This window comes from Mobula hypostoma, chromosome 11, assembly GCF_963921235.1.
Source record: "Mobula hypostoma chromosome 11, sMobHyp1.1, whole genome shotgun sequence".
Classification (NCBI taxonomy): domain Eukaryota; kingdom Metazoa; phylum Chordata; class Chondrichthyes; order Myliobatiformes; family Myliobatidae; genus Mobula; species Mobula hypostoma.
The window spans coordinates 86,612,398-86,636,584 of record NC_086107.1 but is presented as its reverse complement, the minus strand read 5'-3'; the positions used below and the strand labels follow the sequence as shown (position 1 = coordinate 86,636,584).

Genomic DNA, 24,187 nt, shown 5'->3' with positions numbered 1-24,187 from the left:
GCCTACATAAGGCTCATATCCTTCTAAACCATGTAACTATCCAAATATGTTTCAAACGTTGTAATTGTAACTATCTCAACTTCTTCCTCCGGCCACATTCAAAATAACCACCATCCTCTGTATGAAAAATACACCATCCTGGAGACTCATTAGTGTTCACAGAAACTCCTCTCTGTCTCACTAACTATCACCTCTCCTGCCAGTACAGGTCTCCTGGACTAATCCCCACCCCCCTGGTTCTGCATTAGAGCTAATCATTGTGCCACAGATCTGTATGGTCCTCAGAAGAACAATTACTTTCTCCTTCACACACGGGAAGTTTCATCTCCTGGATACCAGATCAGGACATTATTGATGAGACAGTGATGGATAAATCCAATAGGTAATCCGGGAAAGGTGGGAATGTAAGGCTTATTCACACAGGAAGTGACCATACTGAATCTCACTGAGGAGTTTGAAGGGAGCTGGATAAACACTGTGGAGATATATCTGTAACCCTGAAGTCTTTATGAATTTATAATTTTTGTAAAATGTCATGCAACAAAATGGAACCAGTGTGATCCCAGAATGCTTTGCTGGTTTGGCAGGGAGGCTTACAAGTCTCTGTGTGCGTGTGTAGGTTTTATCAATATGGTAGGGGGAAAAGTTTTGACAATAGAGAAAAGCAGGACACAGCTGTCATGGGGAGAGAAGCCTCTAAAGATAAATGGACTGGTTGAAGAATAGATGTCAGGAACCAGAAATATTTACATATAATGGAGGAATGTTATGGAATGGAACAACCTAATTACTGTGTGTAGTAAAAAGTATAAAAATGGTTTCTTTGAGCTGTAAGATTGAAGCTATTTTCCAGACAATAAAGTAGACTTCCCTTGCAAGTAAATAATTCATTCATAGACTTTCACACCAGACAGCCAGCCACTCCACTGTTGTTCGGTTGATGTTGAACAGGTCGGTGTCAGATAAATCAGGTGAGAGTGGGCAGTTGCGCAGAATGTGTTCAATGTTATGCACCCTTTCGCCACAGTCACAGGATTCGCTGGTCTTTAAACCCCACTTCACCATATTGTCTCCCGTCCTACAAACTCCCGCTCTTGCTCTATTCAGAACCACTTCTGAAGTAAATAATAAAATTCACCTACAAGCACAACACTTTACAGCACCAGTGACCCAGGTTCAGTTCCTGCCGCTGCCTGCAAGGCATCTGTACGTTTTCCCTCTGACCATGTAGGTTTCCTCCGGGTGTTCTAGCTTCCTCCCACAGTCCAAAGACTTACTGGTTAGTAGGTTAATTAGTCATTATAAATTGTCCTGTGATTAGGCTAGGACTAAATAGGTGGGTTGCTGGGCAGCATGGCTCAAAGGGCCGATTCCACACTGTATCTCAATAAATAAAAATAAATAATATTGATCCCTCTGATGTTGTAGTTTGTTACTGTATATTAGAAGACCCAACTGAACGGTACATGACAGCACACAAGGGCACATGAGGATTCCAGTGACAAGGAGAAGAGGGACACCAGATACTGAGGGGACACAACAGGATGGGTGCTGCGGTGATGTTCTGCCCATTGAGGGATCTTGAACACGGGACTCAGAACAACAGGCTCAGAATATGCAGACACCCACTTTGGAAAAGCTTGAGGAGGAATTTCTGTTCTCTAAAGCTCAGGAATCATTGGCATTCTCTCCTCCAGAGAACAATGGAAACAAAGTGACTGGATGTATTCAAAGCCAAGACAGAAAGAGTTTTGGTCTGGAGGGGAGTTGGGGGGAAGTGTGGTTGTGAAGAACTGGCAAGAAAGTGGACCTGAGGCCGGGGTCAGACCAGCTCTGATCTCAGTGAGTGAGCAACAGGTTCAAGGAACCAAATGGCCTCCTTCAGATCTTTGAGTCATAGTGATATAGCACCAGAGCACAGAAACAAGCCCTTCAGCCCATCTAGTCCATACAGGCTAGTTTTCTGCCCAGTCCCATCTACCTTAATCTAGCCTACATCTCTCTTATTGTGTACCTATCCAAAAGTCTCTTAAATGTTACAACTGAACCCGTGTCTGCCACTTCCACTGGCAGCTCATCCACACTCGTACCAGCCGATGAGTGAAGAAGTACCACCCTGGATTTCCATCAAGTATTTCATTTTTCATTGTCAACCTATGATCTCTAGTTCCAATCTCACCCAACCCCAAGGGAAAGAGCTTGCACACATTTACCCTATCTTTGCCACTCTCAATTTTGTCTACTTTAATAACATCTCTCCACATTTTTCCAGAAATCCATGGAATAAAGTTCAACTTGTTCAACCTATTCCTGTCTTCAAGTCTTGGCAGCATCTTTGTAACTTTTTTCTGCATTCTGAAAATCTTATTCATATTTTTCCTGTGATTAGGTGACCAGAAATGGACATGATACAGTGGATTCCAATTAACTGGGACACATCAGGACCAGTACATTTTGGTCCAATTAAGCGGCTATCCCAGTTGGCTGACATTTCATGGAAAAAGGTATAAAAAAGACTGTACTGTTTAAGTAAGTAACAAATTATGTATTTAAATGAAATACAGGACAAGTTAGAACATTACCAATACTGCTACTGTACTATACACTGTGTATTAGTTCCTAATAGTTCTCGATGAATTCATTCATCGAGTGTACACTGCTGTGTTCTTTTGATTAAATTTAAATGAACAAAACCAACACAGAGACCGAGTGCAGATAATGGACTGTCTTCATACAATGCTATCAATGATCGCATCCTCCAACTCTGCATTTTCTTTGTAACATTCCAGATCATTGTGTCATGGTCCGGTCCATCGACCCTTGCTCCAGGTTTTCCTGTCTACCTTGTTTCTGTTCCTGTTCAGCACTAATTGAGGCAGCTGATGCTCATTGGGGCTGGCTGCATAAATACTTCCAGAGACCAGGGCGTGGCTGCTGGATTGTTCTTGTCCTTACTCCTTGTATCTCTTCCCCTACCTTCTGTTTCCTTGCCTGAAGCCTTGCCTTGTCTTGCTGGTAACTCTCGCCTCGTCTGAAGTTCTGGTCTCACCTTGCATTGCCTGAAGCCTTGCCTTGTCTTGCCGGTAACTCTTGACTCGTCTCGCCTGAAGTCTTGTCTTGGAGCCACCCTGTACCTAGCTCCCTTCCTGTCCCTTGCCTCCGTCGGGTAAGCCAGGCCAGATTGCCAGCTTCAAGACCCCAAGCCTCGAGCCTTGAGCCTCACCCCGAGCCCCAAGCCCCAAGCCTCTGGTCTCCAGCCTCACCTCAAGTCTCTGGTCTCCAGCCTCGCCCTGCCTGCCAGCCAAGTCACGTCCTTGCCTAGTTTTGGGGTCCGAGCCAGAGGCAAGACCCAGGTCCTTGCCCTGTCTCTGGCTCGGTGTCCAAGCCGGGGCTCCTAGCTCTCTTGTCTAGTCCTGTTTCAGGTTCCCGGTTTCTGTGTCCATGTCCTAGCACTCACCCTGTATCCTAGTCCTGTTCCTAGTACTTCAGTGTCTGTGTCTAGCACTTGTGTCCATTCCCAGCCACCACCTTATGACACATTGTTGATAAAATCAAATTCTTTGTAGTCTCTAACCTGTTGAAGTAGTGAAATCATTACATTTTCACTCAAAGCCATTTCTGGCATCTCTAAGCCTGAATGTTTGAAACTACAGTGAGCAAAACAGATCTGAATTTCTCTGCTGCTTATTTCTCACCAATTATCAGTGACTAAAGCACTGACGTGTACAACCGTTGCTACTTAAAAACTTCACTCTATAGTGTCTGTTGTAGTGTCTAAAACTATGTGATCGATGTTAGTTAAAAAAGAAACTGTTCAACAACAGGGTCCTGTCCCAGTTAAGCAGCATAGTGTCCCAAATAAACAAAGGGGATCCTGGCTATTTTTCTGATTAGTTTTTGTTCTTTAAGAGTTGTAACAAATAACCAGCTGTCCCAATTAACAGATGGCCCAATTAACCTGATTTTGGATTCACCAATATCTCGTACAACTTCAACATAACATCCCAACTCCTGTACTACATTCCCGATTTATGAAAGCTGATGTGCCAAAAGCTCTGTGTACCTCTTTCTACCTGTGATGTAACATTCAAGGAATTATGGATCTATGTTCTCAGGTCTCTTTGCGCTACCACACACTATGGTGTAAGTCCAGTGTAAGACCTACCCTGGTTTGTCCTCCCGAAAGACAACATCTCATACTTGTCTGAATTAGATTCCATCTGCCATTTTTCGGCCTATTTTCCCAAATGGTAAATCCCGCTGCAAGTTTTGATAGTCTTCCTCGCTGTTCACTACGCTTCCGGTGATGGTGTCATCCACAAATTTGCTGATCCGGTTAACCACATTTTCATTCTAAATCACTAATATACACTCAGTTTATTAGGTACCTCTTGTACCTCATAAAGTAGGCACTGAGTGTATGTTCGTAGTCTTCTGCTGCTGCAACCCATCCATTTCAAAGTTCGAAGTGTTGTGTCTTCTATATACCATTGTGTCAGGCCCAGAGGATTTATGCAACCTAAATTGTCTCGAGACAGCAAACTCCTTCTCTTCCACACTCTGGATATGTATATGATCTCACTAACTTATACACTCCTACATGCCTGTTTCTCATATTCTGATGTTCTAAACCTGATGGCAGGTTTCTGGAGCTTGAGTGGAGTGTTTGAATTAATTTAGCAAGGGGATGCAAACTGAAATGGCAAGGGCTGAGGATGGGGCAGTTGGTATACAAATAGATCACAAGATGTAGAAACCTTGTGGGTAGAGTTTAGAAAGTGTAATGGTAAAAAAATTGTATTGGGAGTTATATACAGGCTTCCAAATAGTAGCCAGGGAAGGTGGGACCTGTGCTGAAGAGATGGTTTGCATCTGAACTGGAAGGGAACTAATATCCTAGTGGTTAGGTTTGCTGGTGCCGCACTAGGGGAGTTAAACTAGAGTTTCAGGAGCCATGGGAACCAGGGTGTGAGAGCAGATAGTGGAGAGGTTGTGGAGACAAACGTTGATAAGACCACAGACAAAATCAGGAATCAAAAAATTGAGCATGGTGGGTCTAATGTTCCTAGTTGCCAATATTTCAAAGGTTAGGACTTTATTCCTTGGAATGTAGAAGATTGAGGGGAAATTTGATAAAGGTATACAAAATTATGAGGGGTATAGATAGGGGAAATGCAAGGAGGCTTTTTTCCATTGAGGTTGGGTGGGACTATAACCATGGTTGAGGGTGAAAGGTGAAAAGTTTAAGGGGAAGATGAGGGGAAGCTTCTTCATTCAGAGGGTTGTGAGAGCGAGGAATGAGCAGCCAGGGCAGGTGATGCTTGCGAACTCGATTTCAATGTTTAAGAGAAGTTTGGACAGGCACATAGAAAGTAGGAGTATGGAGGGCTATGGTCCAGGTGCAGGTCGATGGGAGTAGGCAGTTTAAATGGTTTGGCATGGACTAGATGGGGACAAGGGTCTGTATCTGTGCTGTAATTTTCTACAAATTACAATGGGAGCCGGGAAAGGAATGCTAAAAGAGCAATGTTACAATAGTCATGGAGAATTTCAGTATGCAGGTAGATTGAGAAAATCAGATTGGTGCAGCATACAAAAAGAAGGAATTTGTAGAATGCCTACGAGATGTCTTTTTAGAGCAACTTGTGTTGAGCTCATTAGGGAAAAGGTAATTTTGGACTGGGTGATGTGTAATGAATCAGATTTAGTTCGGGAGCTTAAGGTCAAGAAACCCTTCGGAGGCAGTGGTCATAATATGATAGTTTGAAGATAAAGTTTATCAGTCTTACAGTGGCATGAGGGAGGAGTTGGCCAAAGTTGGTTGGAAGGAGATGCTATCAGGGGTGACAACAGAGCAGCAATGGCTGGAGTTTCTAGCAGCAATTCGGAAGGCACAGCATAAATACATCCCAAAGAAGTAGTATTCTGAAGGGAGGATAAGGCAATTGTGTCTGACAAGCGGTCAAAAACAGCATAAAAGGAAAAGAGAGGGCATATAAAACAGTAAAAATTAGTTTGAACTTCGAGGATTGGGAAGCTATTTAAAGCCAACTTAAGGCAACTAAAAAAAAGCAATATCAGAGGAAAGATTAAATATGAAGGCAACAATATAAAAAGAGGATACCAAGAATGTTTTCCAATATAAAGAGTAAAAAGGTGAGAGTGTGTATCGGAGCACTGTAAAATAATGGAGAGGTAGTATTGGGGGACAAAGAAATGGTGGATGAATTTAAGTATTTTGCATCAGTCTTTACTGTGGAAGATACTAGCAGAATGACAGAAATTCAAGAGTGTCTCTGGCAGAAGAGAGGGTAGTTAAGATTATAAGGAGAAGGTACCTGGGAAGCTGAGAGGTTTGAAGTTAGGTAAGTCACCTGCACCAGATGGATACCCCAGATCCTGAAAGAGGTAGCTGAAGAGATTATGGAGGCATTAGTAATGACCTTTCAAGAATCACTTGATTCTGGAATGGTTCTAGAGGACTAGATAATTGGAAATGTCACTCCAGTCTTTAAGAAGGGAGAGTGCAGAAGAAAGGAAATTAGAGGCTGGTTGGTCTAACTTCAGTGGTCTAGAAGATGTTGCATTCCATTACTTGGAGGCACATAATAAAATAGGCCAAAGTCAGCAAATCTTATCTGACAAATCTGTTGGAATTCAGAAGGCGTTTTTCAAGATGCCACATACGGAGCTGTTCAATAACGCAGGAGCCCTTGGCACTAAAGGAAAGGCACTAGCATGGATAGAAGATTGGCTGACTGGCAGGTGGAAAAAAGGGACCCCTTCTGGTTGACTGCCAGTGACTAGTGGTGTTCCGCAGGGGTCGGTGTTGGGACCGCTTCTTTTAACATGATGTGTTAATAATTTGGATGACAGATTTGATGGCTTTGAGAGAACGGGCAAAGAAATGGCAGATGGAATGTAGTGTAGGGAAGTGTATGGTCATGCATTTTGGTAGAAGGAATAAAAGAGTGGACTGTATTCTAATCAGGGATAAATTCAAAAAATCAGAGAGGCTATGTGACTTGGGAGCCCTTGGGCATGATTCCCTGAAAATTAATTTGCAGATTGAGACGGTGGTGAGGAAGGTAAATGCATTCATTTAGAGAAGACGAGAATATAAAAGCAAAGATGTTATGCTGAGGCTTTATAAGGCATTAGTCAAACCACAATTAGAGTATCGTGAGTAGTTTTGGGACCCGAAACGAAGAAAAGATTTATTGGCATTGGAAAGGGTCCAGGGGAGGTTTACGAAAATGATTCTGGGAATGGAAGGGTTAACATATGAGAATTGTTTGATGGCTCTGGACCTGCACATGCTGGAGTCTATAAGAACAATGAGGGATATGATTGAAACCTATTGAATATTGACAGGTTTGGATGGATGTGGGAAGGATGTTTCCTACAGTGTGAGTCCGGGATAGAGTGCACAGCCTCAGAAGAGAAAAATGTCCCTTTGATGATGAATTTCCTTAGTTAAGGGTGGTGAATCTGTGGAATTCATTGCCACAGATAGCTACGGAGGCCAAGTCATTGAGTATTTTAAAATAGAATTTGACAGGTTCTTGATGATTTGGGGTGTCAAATTTTACATGGAAAAGACAGAAGAATGGGATTGAGAGGGATAATATCAGCCATGAAAGAATGGTGGAGCAGACTTGATGGGCCAAATGGCTTAATTTTGCTTCTATGTCTTTGTGGTCTTATATTCTCATGGGAACCTGTTAACTCTGGGATGGAGGAGGAAAGACATTGCTGGGTGGGATTATTGTGAATGATGTATTACTGTAAGAGTGAGTATTGCTGGGTGTGAGTGTGCCGTTGTGTCTGTGTGCTGGAGCACAATATCCAGTGTAATGAATACACAGGGTATCACACAGCACAGCATGAAGGCTGAGGAATAAAACACCTTGCTGAGCTCAGACCTCAGTCTGGGGAAATAACAAGCAGAGTGGCAATGGGAGCATAGAGGTATGCCACGATAGCACAGTGGTTAGCACAACGTTTCACAGTACAGGCAACCCGGGTTCAAGTCCCACCACTGCCTCTATGGAGTTTGAACGTTCTCCCGGTGACCACGTGGGTTTCCTCCGGGTGTTCCTGTTTCCTCCCATAGCACAAAGATGTACTGTTTGGTAGGTTAGTTTTTTATCGGTTGCCCCATGATTAGGCGAGGATGAAACCGGGGGACTGCTGGGTGATATGGCTCAAAGGGCCAGAGGGACCTATTCCGTGTTGTATCTCAGTAAATAGATAAAGTGCTCTGGGAAACAGGTGGAACAACTGGGATCCCTGAACATGACAGACCAGACCTCTGAGTGAGATCTGTTTAACTGTGACTCACAGATACAGATCATTTGACCCATCCGCACCAGTCCCTCAATGCCATTGGCCTTTCCCTCAGTTCCCTCCTCCCCATGTGCTCATCTCCTCCAGCCTCAGAGCCTCGAGGTTCCCCCATGGACTGTTCTATCCTTCATGGTCCCTGGCCCAGTCTCCATGGATGTGGAGAGTGTGTCCAGCAGACCACCTGCCTGACACTAGGTCTGTGAGCCCAGCTCTGGGCACTCACAGTCAGTGGGGATCAGTGAACAGGGGAACCTATGGGATCTACCCTCACCCATTCGTTAGTAGTGTTTCAGGAGCCAGTGAAACTAAGGCACCTCTGCAGCATCTCACTCACCGTACACCTCCAGTCGAACTATCCTCTTGGATTCAGCTCCTGAACCTGTGGTAACAGTCACCTCATAATCACCAGCATCCGCTCTCCATACATCATGGATTTCCAGACTGAAGTTCCCGGGATGTAGAGTTATCCGTCGCTCGTACTTAGCCATGAAAATTTCAGTGTTCTCCTTTATGTATTGCACTATCCTGCTACTGAGTGATGTCAGTTTCCACACAATCTCATAAACGTCCGATCCGACTGAGATCCCAGGATATAAGAGGACTGACTTTCCCCGAGCTCCCTTCACAGTGGGAGAGAAAGCCTGCGTTCCAGCTGAGGAAACAAGAGGAGACAATCAGCAGGTGAGCTCAGTGACAGGAGGAGGAATCAGAGCTGAGAGGATCACAACCACAGGAGCAGGCCAGGGGGCCCACTGTCTGGTTCCCAGCTGTGTGACACAGCCAGCCCACGGTTCCTACATCACACAAGGATGTTTCCTGCCCGAGGCCACACCTCCTCTCCTCAGGCAGTTCCAGCACCCTCTGAGAACCGTCGGCTGTCTAGAACTCCCGTGACGGCTGGGGAGACTTGGTCAGCAGGAAGCTGAAGGAATGAAATGAAGCAGGGTCACGCTGATGTTTGAACAGATGTACCAACCAATGGATGTTTGAACATTTGGTTGGTATCAGAGTGGCAATGTAGCTGCAGAAATTTTCCACCTGAGACAACTTTACAGAGCTGTGAATTCTCCCACAATCCCGGGTACTCAGAAACAAAGAAATCTTTAAGACGCTGTTTACGAGGGTCTACGGTGCAGGTCCAAACTCTGTTAATTGTGGACCAGGTGAAAAAGATGATTATGGAATCTGGTGGGAATTTGACTGTATTAGGAAATAAGTCCATATATCGAAAAGGAGTCAATGTACCAACCAATTGATGGCTGTAAATTCAAAAGGATGATGGAACTTTTACAAAGAAGTGCATTATATGGTACCTCATGAGATGATCAATAGCAATGACTCCAAAGTTTGTTTGATTCAATAAAAGGAAGCAAGGTGTAAGCAGAATGGCTATTTTTGGAGCAACCGTTGTTGGACTGGGCCAGTGTTAGAGTGGGAGGCTTTGGTTCAACAGGCTTTGGCAAGAGCAGGTGTAGTCCAAGTGTGCTTCTGAGTCAATTGTAATCATTTACTTTATCTGCAGAACTTGGGCCTGTGAAGTTTGACCCAAAACTATAACAAGCTCAGTGAGAAGAGGGTGAATAATTTAATGTGGATAAATGTGAGGTTATCCACTTTGGTGGCAAGAACAGGAAAACAGATTATTATCTGAATGGTGGCCGATTAGGAAAACGGGAGGTGCAACGAGACTTGGGTGTCACTGTAAACCAATTATTGAAAGTGGGCATGCAGGTACAGCAGGCGGTGAAAAAGGCAAATGGTATGCTGGCATTCATAGCGAGAGGATTCGAGTACAGGAGCAGGGAGGTAGTACTGCAGTTGTACAAGGCCTTGGTGAGACCACACCTGGAGTGTTGTGTACAGTTTTGGTCCCCTAATCTGAGGAAAGACATCCTTGCCATAGAGGGAGTACAAATAAGGTTCACCAGATTGATTCCTGGGATGGTAGGACTTTCATATGAGGAAAGACTGGATCGACTAGGCTTATATTCACTGGAATTTAGAAGTTTGAGGGGGGAGCTTATTGAAACGTATAAAATTCTAAAGGGATTGGACAGGCTAGATGCAGGAAGATTGTTCCCGATGTTGGTGAAGTCCATAACGAGGGGTCACAGTTTGAGGATAAAGGGGAAGCCTATTAGGACCGAGATGACGAAAAACTTCTTCACACAGAGAGTGGTGAATCTGTGGAATTCTCTGCCACAGGAAACAGTTCAGGCCAGTTCATTGGCTATATTTAAGAGAGAGTTAGATATGGCCCTTGTGGCTAAAGGGATCAGGGGGTATGGAGGGAAGGCAGGTACAGGGTTCTGAGTTGGATGATCAGCCATGATCATCCTGAATGGTGGTGCAGGCTCGGAGGGCTGAATGGCCTACTCCTGCACCTACTTTCTATGTTTCTATGTAAGTGATCTATGTCAGTGTGAAACTCAAAGGTTTCAGAGATAAGGCACGAGTAAGAATTTCTTTTTGTTGTCTGTAAGTCTCTAGTCCTAAATTCAATGTAAGCAGGATGGTAATTAGGGTAGTGGAGTGCTCCTCCTGTAAGATGTGGGATTGCAGGGTGCCTAACGGTCTCCCTGATGACGACATCTGCAGGATCTACACCCGACTTCAGCTCCTGATTGACAAGGTGAAGGCACATCCAACTCCAGCTCCAGTTCCTTGACGTCAGTCAGGAGCTGACATCAGGTGAACACCTCATAGCTGAAACTTCTACTGAGGTGGTCACACCCAGAGTTCAAGCTTCAGATAGTAGATGCGTGACCACCAGAAGCAAGGGGAGTAAGCACACAGTGATGGGTTCCCCTGTAGGAAATCTGCTCGACAATAAGTGTACCCCTTTGGATACGACTGGCGGGGGGGAGGGGCTGGTCGGAGATGTGGAAGAGACCCAGCAGCAGCAGATCCCAGGCCAGTGGCACTGTGTCCAGCTCTGACACTCAGCAGCGAAGCGTAAAGTCAGGCAGAGCAATACTGATAGGAGACTTGTTGGCCGGGGGACTGACAGCAGATCCTGTGGCTGCAAAAGAGAAGCCAGGATGGAGCTTTGCCTTCCAGGTGCTAGGGTCTTGGATGTCTCAGAGGGGCTACAGAATATTTTCAAGGGGGAGGGTGAGCAACCGGAGGTCGTGGTGCATATTGGCATCAAAGGGGGAAGAGGCCCTGCACGGTGAGTATAGGGAGTTAGGAAAGAGGCTGAAGGACAGGACCTCCAAGGTAGTAATCTCCGGATTACTGCCAGTACCACATGTTAGTCAGGCCAGGAATAGAATGACAGTACAGATGAGTGAGTGGCTGAGGAACTGGTGCAGGAGCAGGGTTTCAGGTTCTTGGATCATTGGAACCTCTTCTGGGGCAGGGATGACCTGTACAAGAGGGACAGGTTGCACCTAAATTGTAGGGGAACCAATATCCTGATTGAGAAGGTTCTCGAGTGATACATGTGAATGTTTATGCTAGTTTGGCAGGGGTTATAGGAAACAGAGCATCAGGTCAGAAAGTGGAGGGATGGAGAAGAAACAGTATCAGGACAGCACAAGTAAGCAGGAGCAAAGTAATAGGTACAATGGGACAGATTGTTTTAAGTGTGTGTACTTGAATGCTAGGAGTAGTATGAGTAAAGTGGTGAACAGTGTGGATCAGTACATGGAACTCTGATATTGTGGCCATTATAGAGACTGTGTTAAGAGGGGGACAGGAATGATGCATAATGTTCAAAGAAGGTAGAGGGGGAGATAAAAGAGCTGAGGTGGGGGGAGCTGGGAAAAGTTACTCAACTAGTTAGGGACAATATCACAGAGGAGTCATAATGGAGGGCTTGTCCACGGAGTGTCTATGGGTACAACTCAAAAATACAAAGGGTGCCACCACTCTGATGGGATTGAACTACAGACTCCCCCCTCCTAATAGCCACTGGAACATTGACGAACAGTTATTCAAGTAGCTTAAGGAAAGGTGTAAAAATAATAGAATTGTTGTCACGGGGGACTTTAACTTAGAGCACAGAACATAGAACAGTACATCACAAGAACAATCCCTTTGGCCCATGATGTCATACTAAACCAATGGAAAGGAAAGGTACGTCACATCCGGAGTTTCTCTGGTCAGCGGACGATTTTCCTTCGCGCCTCTCTGACGTAGTGGGGAACCACATACGAGGCAAGTTACAGCAGTGGTTTGCCATTGCCTTCTGGCGGGCGAGTTTCCAAAGAGATCACCAACTCGTAACCCAGCACGGATGGAAAGCGAGCAGGAGAGCCAGCTGGATTCGAACTCGGGACCTTTCGTCCCGAACTCCAGCACTGATGCCATTACACCACCAGAGTTAATAATCAAGTGGCAAATAAACTCTTATGCCTGCTCAATGTCCATATCCTAGAATAAGTTCCTTCAACCACTACCCTGTCTTCCGAGCAAGCCAGTTATGGATCCACCAACCAATTCACCATTGATCCCATGCATGTTAATCTTCAGGATGAGCTTCCTATGAGAGACATCCAATGTAAAGAGACAGTAGACTGTTAAGGGCAAGACACTTAAGTGTTGATGAGCAGAGGGATCTTGGGATCTAAGTTCATAGCTCCCTGAAAGTGACAACACCTATTAATAGGGTGGTTAAGGAGTCAAATTGCAAGCTTGTCTTGATTAGTTGATGCACTGAATTCAAAAGTCAGGAAGTTGTGTTGCAGTTTTTTGCCCAATGCCGACCCCCTAGGCCTGCGTCAACTTAGTAATAGTTTATAAAATGCTAGCTAAGCCACATCTAGAATATTGCAACGCACACAAAATGCTGGTGGAACGCGGCAGGCCAGACAGCATCCATAAGTTCTGGTCACTCCTGATTGATCTGACTGTTTAATTTTAATTGCCTTTTTCTTTACAATTTAACAATTCTGGTTGTATTTTAAGTAGTCTTTCTGTGTAAGAGTTTTATATGCCTATAGTGCAGGGGTTCCCAACCTAAGGTCCACGGACCATAAAAAAGGTTGGGAACTCCCTGCTCTAGTGGTTAACAAAGTAAATTCGAGGAGCTCTAGAAGCTCTGCGTTAAGTGGCTAGAATTTATTTATTGGTTAACTTTTTACTGCAGTTTTGACTAAGTATTTTCTAATTAGTTGTGCCTTATCTATGGAATATTTCTTATCTCTGTGGCTATAAAAGTAGCTGTTTTATGCGAGGTGCGATCTATAGATCCTCTCTTCTTCAGGAACTGGTCTGTTCCTGTTCTCTTTGCTCTGTGAACTCTTAATAAAACGATCATGAAGAACCATTTTTACGCCTCATTCCCGACTACTAATAAGACCTTGGATTTAGACACCAGAATCCAGCACCGCCTCATAGGAAGGATGTCAAGACTTTGGAGTGGGTGCTGAAGAAGTTTACCAGGTTGTCACCTGGATTAGAGTGCATGTGCTAGAACAAGAGGCTGGACAATCTCGGGTTGTTTTCTCTGGAATGGTGGTGGCTGACGGGAGATCTGATAGAAGTTTATAAGATTCATCATCATCATTATGGACCATGATTGTTCTTGGCAAATTATAAGTTATGAGAGGCACAGACAGTAGACAGACGGTATCTTTTTCCCAGGGTTGAAATGGCTAATACTGGAGGGCGTGCATTTAAGGTGAAGGAGGGTCATTTCAAAGGAGAGGAGAGGAGCAAGTTTTTTTTACAGAGTGGGTGTCTGGAATGTACTGTCTGGAGTGGTGGCAGAGGGAGATACATTTGGGATTTTTAAGAGGCTTCAGATAGGTACCCAAATGTGAGGGAAGTGGAAAGATTTGGACATTGTGTAGGAAAGGGAGATTAGTAATGTTGCCCATTTGATTACTAATATAATTGGATCGGCACAACACTGTGGGCTGAAGGGCCTGTTTCTGTGAATGCCTGGAAGAAAGAAATGGGGGGGAGGAGCATCAAAGGGAGGTGATGGGCAGGCAAGGAGATAAGGTGAGAGAGGGAAAAGGGGATGGGGAGTGGTGAAGGAGAGAGGGTTTCTCAAACTTCTAGAAATGCCCATCTCCTTCACCATTCCCCATCCCCTTTCCTTCTCTCACCTTATCTCCTTGCCTGCCCATTGCCTCCCTCGGGTGTTCCCCCCTCCACTTTCTTTTCTTCTGTGGCCTTCTGTCGTCTCCTCTCAGACTCCCCCTTCTCCAGCCCTCCTTTCACCAATCAACTTCTCAGCACTTTACTTCAGCCCTCCCCCTCCCCCTCCCAGTTTCACCAATCGCCTTGTGTTTCTCCCTCCCCTTCCCCCACCTTTTAAGCTCTACTCCTCATCTTTTTTTCTCCAGTCCTGCTGAAGGGTCTTGGCCTGAGATGTTGACTGTGCTCCTTTCCATAGGTGCTGCCTGGCCTGACTTCCTCCAGCATTTTCTGTGTGTCGCTCGGATTTCCAGCATCTGCAGATTTTCTCTTGCTTGTTCAGCTTGAGGAAGGATTTATTGAAGCTGGAAAGGGTAACCAGAACTTGAGGAAGAGCCCCTTCAAATACTCAGACAGGGGCTGCAGCCTCTCACACTCTGTATGGACGTCATACACGTGTCACGATGTGCGCTACAATACAGAACCCCAGTGCGGAGGAAAGGCAGTCTCAGATGTAGAGACAGTGATGAAAGTTTGTTCATAATAATTCCAAAAGAACATCACTGGCTCGGCCAAGCAACGCTGTGAGACAAAACATTCTCAAAACTAGGACCCTGGGCTTAGCAATAATCAGATGCCTGCTTAAGTAATACAGTAACACAGGATTCCCGAGACTAACAAAATAAACTTAACGAATTTATACAGAAAGCACAAGGAGATCGCTTTACAAAGAAGGTCACTCAAGAAAAACACAAGGAATGCTAAATGATTAACAACTCTCATTAAAGAACAATTCAACAATTCAGATGCTCTAAAAACCTCAGAGCCCAACGCTCTCCGGCACCTTGATCAGGCCTGAAGAGCTCATTACAACACAGATTCCACATGAGAGCAAGTTCAGTCATCAGGATAGACAGGAGGCACATAGCAGATTTAGGCAGGTAGAAACAGATGAGTGCTTCAGGAGAATAAGAAATTCAGGAGAACGTTTAAGAAGGAAATCAGGTCTAAAAGAACTCATGATGTTGCTCTGGCAGACAAGGTGAAGGAGAATCCTAAGGGCTTCAACAGACATATTAAGAACGAAAGGATAGCAAAGGACAGAACTGGTCCGCTGGAAGATCAAAGTGGTAATCTGTGCATGGAGCCAAAGTAGGTTACATTTTGCATCTGTATTTACTTAGGGGACGGACTCACAGTCTATAGAAGTGAGACAAAGCAGCAGACAGGTCATGAACCCTATACAGGTTACAGAAGAGGAGATGCTTGCTGTCTTGGGGCAAATTAGGGTGGACAAATCCTCAGGGCCTGACAAAGCGTTCCCTTGGACCCTATGGGTGTCTAGTGCAGAAATTGCGGGGGTCCTAGCAAAGATATTTAAAACATCCTTAGTCACAGGTGACATGCCGGAGGACTGCGGGAGAGCTAATGTTTAAGAAAGGCTATTGGAATAAGTCGGGAAATTATATCCTGGTGAGCCTGACGTCAGTATTGGGAAAGTTATTGGAAGGTATTCTAAGAGACCAGATATACAAGTATTTTTATAGACAGGAACTGATTACACTGGACAACAAATTTTTTCAAAAGTGTTGCTTCCTCGGAATTTTTTTTGTTTATGATAGACTGCTTGAAGATGAACAGAAATGTAATTTCAGACTACTTGTATCACATAGGAATTTGAAGAAAAATCAAATTAACTTTTATTGAACGTAATCACAAGGAATTCTGCAGATGCTGAAAATTCAAGCAACACACATCAAAGTTGCTGGTGAACGCAGCAGGCCAGGCAGCATCTATAGAAAGAGATACAGTCGATGTTTCGGGCCGAGACCCTTCGTCAGGACTAACTGAAAGAAGAGCTAGTAAGAGATTTGAAAGTGGAAGGGGGAGGGGGAGATCCAAAATGATAGGAGAAGACAGGAGGGGGAGGGATGGAGCCAAGAGCTGGACAGGTGATTGGCAAAAGGGATATGAGAGGATCATGGGACAGGAGGCCCAGGGAGAAGGAAAAGGGGGAGGGGGGAAAACCCAGAGGATGGGCAAGGGGTATAGTCAGAGGGACAGAGGAAGAAAAGAGAGAGAGAGAAAGAATGTGTGCATATAAATAAATAACGGATGAGGTACGAGGAGGAGGTGGGACATTAGCGGAAGTTAGAGAAGGCAATGTTCATGCCATCAGGTTGGAGGCTACCCAGACGGAATATAAGGTGTTGTTCCTCCAACCTGAGTGTGGCTTCAACTTTACAGTAAAGGAGGCCGTGGATAGACATGTCAGAATGGGAATGGGATGTGGAATTAAAATGTGTGGCCACTGGGAGCTCCTGCCTTCTCTGGCAGACAGAGCGTAGGTGTTCAGCAAAGCGGTCTCCCAGTCTGCGTCGGGTCTCGCCAATATATAGAAGGCCGCATCGGGAGTACCGGACGCAGTATATCACCCCAGCCGACTCACAGGTGAAGTGTCGCCTCATCTGGAAGGACTGTCTGGGGCCCTGAATGGTGGTAAGGGAGGAAGTGTAAGGGCAGGTGCTACACATTGCATAATGGTGCTGATGCTTTGCAATAGTTCAACTAAGTTAAAAATATTTTGTTAATGATTTTCATTTGTACTCAGTGTCTGAGGCTTGTCACTGAAGTGTCCAACAGTAATTCGCCAGTTTAGGGCTGTGGTCCGTGTAAATCAATGGGATTAAGCAGATTAATGGTTTGGCATGGACTGGATGGACCAAAGGGCCTGTTTCTTTGACTCTATAAAGGAGGATGAAAGGCCATTGGTTTAAGCTGCATTTATTTCAACGTGAGAGGCTTAACTGGTAAAGCGGATGAACTCATGGTGAGCACTGGCTCTGGGCCCTGGATATAACAGACAACAGAAACATGGTTGAGGGAAGGGCAGGTCTGGCAGCTCAGTGCTCCAGGATACAGATGCTGCAGGTGGGACAGAGCTGCAGGGGAGAGAGAGGAGAGGGAGAAACAGGACTTAACGATGGTCCTTAGAGAGGATATGGTTGGGGGGGATCATCCAGTGTGGGCATTAAGGTAGAACATAGAAACTAGAAGGGCGTGGTCACTGATGGAATTGTATTATAGAGTACGATAAGCTTTTGGAGTAATTGGTTTTATTCATCCTACAACTGACGGATCTGAATAGCCAAAGCCCCTGTAGAGAAGGAGAGCTGGTGTCAGTGTGTGATAAGCTGGTCCTCACAGGGAGGGTGTTTGGTCAAATACTGTTTCAAATGGCAAGGAAGGGGCAGGAAGTGGGTAGTTATCAGGCAGAGAATGGTTCTGGAGTCCAGATATATCGAGATAAGAGACAGAATACAGACAGACTGGAGGGGGGAGGGGAAACATGGTGGCAGAACGGCAGCGGGTAGTGCTGCTCTCTCACACATTCCAAAGCCCTGTGGATTGACTGACCACTGTAAATTGTCCCCAGTGTGAGGGTGAGGGAGTTGACGGGATTAATGACATGGGGTCAGTGTCAACTGGTGCATGATGGCCAGTGGACACTCAGTGGATGAAAGGGTCTGTTTCTGCAGTGTTTGGCCCCAGAGGTGGCAGGAGGAGACAGAAGCAGTCAGAGAGGAACCGAGAGCTGCTGAGAGGCCAGCAGACCCAGAGACTTAAGGAGAGACAGAGGTTTATGGATGGGTACAGAAACAAAGATATTCACGGTGAGAGAGATTGAGAGATCTCCAGAGAGTTTGGGGAGAAAAAAGAAAGGGAGGGAGAGAGGTAGAGTTAATTTTGGTTCAGGACGTGGACAGAGACTCCAGCAGTAACCACAATGGATGAAGGGTCCACTCAGCAAGGCTCAGACAAATCTTATGGTTCTACACCCAAGAGTCCATCATTAAAAGCTGGTCTTGTGCACCCAAGCAGAAACGAGACAGGTACAGACCTGGCTGGTTTCCCACCACCAAAGCAACTTCCACATCTTGAAGACTTATTTGGTGTTTAGAGAACAGAGATTGTTGAAGTAGGAAGTGAAATATCAGGAGCTAACTGTGTCATACCTATCCAGTGTTCCGTGACAGGGGACAAAGCCACAGGGGGATAGGGCATAGAGCACCAACTGTAAATCAAGCACATCCCACTGCCTTGTCACTCTCTCTGAGCCTCTGTCCATCTCTCCTTTTGTCTACTTGCTGTTTTTACCAGTAGCCTCATTCAATCTCCTTCATTCTCTGTCTTCACCCACAGTTCATCTCTCGCTCTATACTCCATCTCTCTCCCTCTCTCTATCTCTCTCATTCTATTCACCCACAGTTCATCTCTCTCTCTCTCCCCCCTCCGCCCCCTACCCCACCCCTCCCTTCCACTCCCACAACTTTGATTTCTTGACTAAGAATATTATAAGTTCTTCCACACTATTTGAAAGTAGTCTATCTTTTATCATTGGGATATCTTTGAAGAGCCCTCTGCCAGGAACACAACTCAATTCATCTGCAGATATTGCAACCTAATTAATCCTTCCTCATTACAGGAAAATGGCCTACTCCCAGGTATGACTAAGATCCTGTGCAAGAAGCAACAATGGTTGGCCCTCCACTCTGAATTCCCCTCCAACCCAGAGAAGATGCCCTTAACTCTGGCACAGGGCAACTCTGCCTTTTGTCTCTGTCTCTGCTATGAAGAAGAGTCTGTTCTCCTAACTGTCCCGACCCCTACGACCACCACCTTTCTCATTTGTCCCCTCACTTGAACAACCTCCTGTACTATGTACAATTTACACATTGTCCCATCCTTAGAACAGAGAAGAGCAGAGAGAGGAACAGTCCCCATAGCCCACACTCTCTGTGCTGACCACGATGACAATTGTAACCGCAGGTGGAATGTTGATGTCCCTAGTAACATCTGTGGTTTATAACACAAATCTGTGTGAAGAACAGAGAACACTGAATGATACAGCACAGGAACAGGCCATTCAGCCCATAATGTTGTGTTGAACCAACTAAAAAGTAAGTCATAAACACCCAAAAGTTAATCTCTCCGACCTAAACAATGTCCATATCCCTCCACCTTCCTGACATTCATGTGCCCATCAAAGTGTCTCTTGAAAACCTCTACCACCACAAACTAAACTAAAACCATTCTGGAGAGACAATAACATTGCTCTCAGATCCAAGTTGAAACTCCTGCACACACTGTGCTCTCCACCTTCTTGTATGCATGCGAATCATGGACTTTGACAGCAGAACAGCAAAAGAAGATCCAGGCAGTAGAAATGAGATGCTTCAGAAGGCTCCTCGGCATCTCCTATACAGACCATATCTCAAATGACGAAGTACAAAGTACCATCACCACACACGTGACATACTACTAAGATCTACTGTCCTCGGTAAAGAAGAGGAAACTGAGATGGAGTGGCCACATAGCAAGACCAAGTGGACTCTCCAAGACCATTCTTCAGGGAACGGTGCAGGGGAAAGGAAAAGCAGAAGACAGAGGAAGAAAAGGGCAGACACATTGCACAGTGGACTGGAGAGAGCTTTGGCACAACCCAGGCATAGGGTAAAAAAAATGGTCAGCCTAATTATGCCGCATGGAAAGAGAAGGGGGACATTATGGTCAAGAGATGACACCAAACGTCGTCGGAAAGCGGCAAGGAGAGGGAGAGAACAAGAATCAGATGAGACCAGGGCCGCACGACTCCCCGATCAAAGACAAACGACAAACAGCAGAAGAGATGAAGAGACTGGGGATGAAAATGCTGCACGTCTCCAGAATGACAACGAGAGGCACAAGGGTGGCAGATAAACCAGAAATGGTGCCATCAAAAGTGTCCTTCATTAAATGAGGAGCAGCTATATTTGCTTTGCTATGGGTTGTTCTTCTTTAATAAACTGAGGTTTTCTACTTCAGTCCCAAAGCAAAGTGATACCAATAGCATTCAGGAAAATTTAATATTCATTCTGGTCACATCAGACTGCACTACCCTTCTCTCAAAGGGTGCCCCAACGGGTCACCCCGTTGTCTAGTGCCCTCTAAACCAGGCAGCATCCCGGTAAAGCAATTCTGCACCCTCTCCAAAACCTCAACATCCTTCCTATAGTAGGGTGACCAGAACACCTACAACAGATACCGACACACTCATACAGAAGCCACTTTTCGACCAATGCAGACACCCAACCACTAACACAGAAGCCACATCGCCCATCCCACACACCCACCCATACACACAAGCCCCTTCCCTCCCAACTCACAGACCCACTCAGACAATCTCCTTTTCTCCCAATTCAGACACTCACCCACTCATACACAGGCCCCTTTTCTCCCAACTCACACACACTCACTCACTAAAAAGCCTTCTGTTGCCCAATACAGGCACCCACCCTCTGACACATGAGACTTGTCTCCAAACTCACACACATGCCTACTTACTCACACACATCCACAAGCCCCTTTTCTCCCAATACAGGCACCCAATTTCTTTTCTGCCAATATACACACACCGACCCACACACAAGCAAGCCACTTTTCTACCAATACAGACACACACTCGCAAGCCCATTACCCCAGCTCACACATCCACCCACAAGCCCATATTTCCCTATACACCCACCCACTCACACAAAAGCCCCATATCTCCCAAAACAGAGGCCCGCCCAATCATACACAAAGAGCTTTTCTCCCAAAGCTCTCACCCGCCATCTCACAAACACCCTTTCTCCCAATTCCTCACACACAAGCCCCTTTTCTCCCAACTCACAAATCCACCCCACACAAAAGCCATTTTTCTCCCAATGCAGACACCCAGCTACTCCCACACCAACTCACATGCACAGCCGCTGCCACAGACACCTTTTCTCCAAATACAGACACCCACCCACAAGCCCTTTCTCTCCCAACTCACCCACCCACAAGTACTCTTCTCCCAAAAGAAACACATACACACTCGCACACAAGCTCACTTTCTCCCAACTCACACATCCATCCAATCACAGACCAGCCACCTCTCACCCAACTCACACATCCATCCAATCACAGACCAGCCACCTCTCACCCAACTTACACCCACCAACTCACACACAAGCCCCCTTTCTCCCATTTCAGACAGGGACCCAATCAGCCCTTTCTACCAATACAGACACCCACCCACTGACACACAAGACCCTTTTCTCCCAACTCCCACACAAACCTTTTTTGCCCAATACAGACACCCACCTACTCACACACAGCCCCTTTTCTCCCAATTCAGACAGGGACCCAATCAGCCCTTTCTCCCAATACAGACACCCACCCACTCATACACAGGCCCCTTTTCTCCCTACCACTCAAACACGAGTTATAGGGGTTGTTCCTGATATTCTCTATCTCTGCCTCACATAGCCTTATAAACCTTTATCAGGTCTCCTCTCACCCTCCACCACTCTACAGTGTCCCTCACTCAAAGGGGGGAGATCTGTACACTGCCTGGTGTCTCTCAGTCCCTCTTCTCACAGGGAATGATCTGTACACTGACTGGTGTCTCTCAGTTCCTCTTCTCACAGGGAACGATCTGTACACTAACCAATGTCTTTTAGTTCCACTCTTGGTCCCTTTTCTCCGAATACGTACACACGCACCCACAAGCCACTTTTCTCAAAATACCCACACACAAGCCACATTTCTATGAATACGGATCTCACCCAGAAGCTCCAGTTCCCCCAGCTCACATATCCACCCACAATCTCATTTTTCTCCCTATACATCCACCCAATCACACACAAGCCCCATATCTCCCAATACACACACACACACCCAATCATATACAAAGACCCTTTCTCCCAAATCTCTCAACCACCCACCCATAGATAAATCCCCTTTCTCCCAACTCCTCATACAGAAGCCCCTTTCTCCCAATACAGACACCCACCCACGCATACATAGGCCCTTTTTATCCCAGCTCACACTTCCCTCATGCAGAAGCCACTTGTCTCCTAACACAAACTCTCCCAGTCGGACACAAGCCCATTTTCTCCTAATGCACACCTAACCACTGACACACCCACCCACACACAAGCCTTTTTCTCCCAACTCACATCTCCCCTCACACACAGGACCTTTTCCTCCCAATACAGTCACCCACTTACTCACACACAAGTCCCTTATCTCCCAAAAGACAAGCACCCACCCACACAAAAGCCACTTTTCTCCCAGTACACACACCCACCCACAAGCCCTTTTTCTGCCAGCTCGCACACCCACACACAAGTACTTTTCTCCCAGAGGAGACACACACCCACTCACACACAAGCCCATTTTCTCCCAACTCACATATCCACCCAATCACAGACCTGACCAGCCACTTGCCACCTAATTCACACGCAAAACCCTTTTCTCCCAATTCAGACACCCAGCCACTCACACATGAGCCTTTTTTCTCTCAGCTCACACACTCACTCACGCACAAGCTCTTATCGCCCAATACAGACACCCACCAACTCACACACAACCCCCTTTTGTCCCAACTCACTCACCCACCCACTCCAACAATAGTTATAGTGACGGTTCCTAATATTCTCTGTCTTCTCTATCGTCACCTCGCATAGTCTTGTAAACCTTTTTCAGGTCTTTCCTCAGCCTCCACCACACCAGAGAAAACAACCCAGGTTTGTCCAGCCCTCGTGATGGCACATACCCTCTAAACCAGACAGCATCATAGTAGAGCTCCTCTGCACCTTCACCAAAGCCCCAACATCCTTCCTATAGTGGGGTGACCACAACTGTATAGAATACGCCAGATGTGGCCTAACCAGAGTTTCCTCAAGTTGCAATAGAACTTCAATTTAAAGTTGTTGCTAGATATCAGCTTGTTCCTCCTTCCTCTCCCTAATCAGCCATCTGTACACTGAACTGCCCAAGACATGGACGCATGGACAGTCTCTAATCCTTCCATCACCTATCCACCACCCACACCCCGATGTCACTACCCTGAGAGCATCGCATACACAATGGCCCCATGTGTGGAAGTGACCGAAACCAGGGAGAGGGAAGCGAAGCAGAAGGATTTTTTACAAATTAAACTCACAGACAGGGACAGAGAGGATCAGCCAGAGGGCGAGAAGCTGCCGAGTGTCCATCTCTCTCGAGGACAGGCGGACGGGGTACAGTGATACAGAGGTCCTCTGCCCTCCTCGAGTTTCTGGTTATGAGCAGTCCAGTCTGGTGGAGAGTGTGCAGAGGCGTAGAGTAGAACAGGAAACTGGGCTGTGAGGTGGTGTGGTCACAGGCAGAAAGGCACCACCCCCAGGGGGAAGAACAGGACTGCAAAAGAAGAGCCCAGTCCCTGATTACTGTAACACTCTCCTTCAGGGTGCTCCTGAGGATTCAGTATCTTCCTCCCTCCCAGTCCACCCCACCCATTATCCAGACTCCTCTGTGGGGAAGCGATGTCAGGTTGAGCAGGGTATTTCCAGTCTCCTTTAGACAGGACCCGGATGTGCAGTCAGGACAGGAGCAGTCAACAGTGGGAAACAGAGAAACGATCCGACTGTGACATGGATAGAACATGGGAAATATCTATACAATGTCCCTCTCTCTCAAGGGCAGATCTGTACACTGACCGGTGTCTCTCAGACCCTCTCCCTCAGCGGGAGATCTGTACATTGACCGGTGTCTCTCAGACACTCTCTCTCAGGGGGAGATCTGTACACTGACCGGTGTCTCTCAGACGCTCTCTCTCAGGGGGAGATCTGTACACTGACCGGTGTCTCTCAGACGCTCTCTCTCTCAGCGGATATCTGTATACTGACCGGTGTCTCCT

General features: G+C 46.1%; 1 protein-coding gene across 1 annotated transcript in view; it reads right to left on the bottom strand.

Annotated features, from left to right (window-relative positions):
* LOC134353489 (uncharacterized) overlaps positions 1-24,187 on the bottom strand; it is a 74,858-nt gene that overhangs the window by 12,662 nt on the left and 38,009 nt on the right. The window contains exon 2 of the mRNA XM_063061493.1: positions 8,684-9,001. Within this exon, the coding sequence (XP_062917563.1) occupies positions 8,684-9,001 (318 nt within the window). The remainder of the gene's footprint in view (positions 1-8,683; positions 9,002-24,187) is intronic.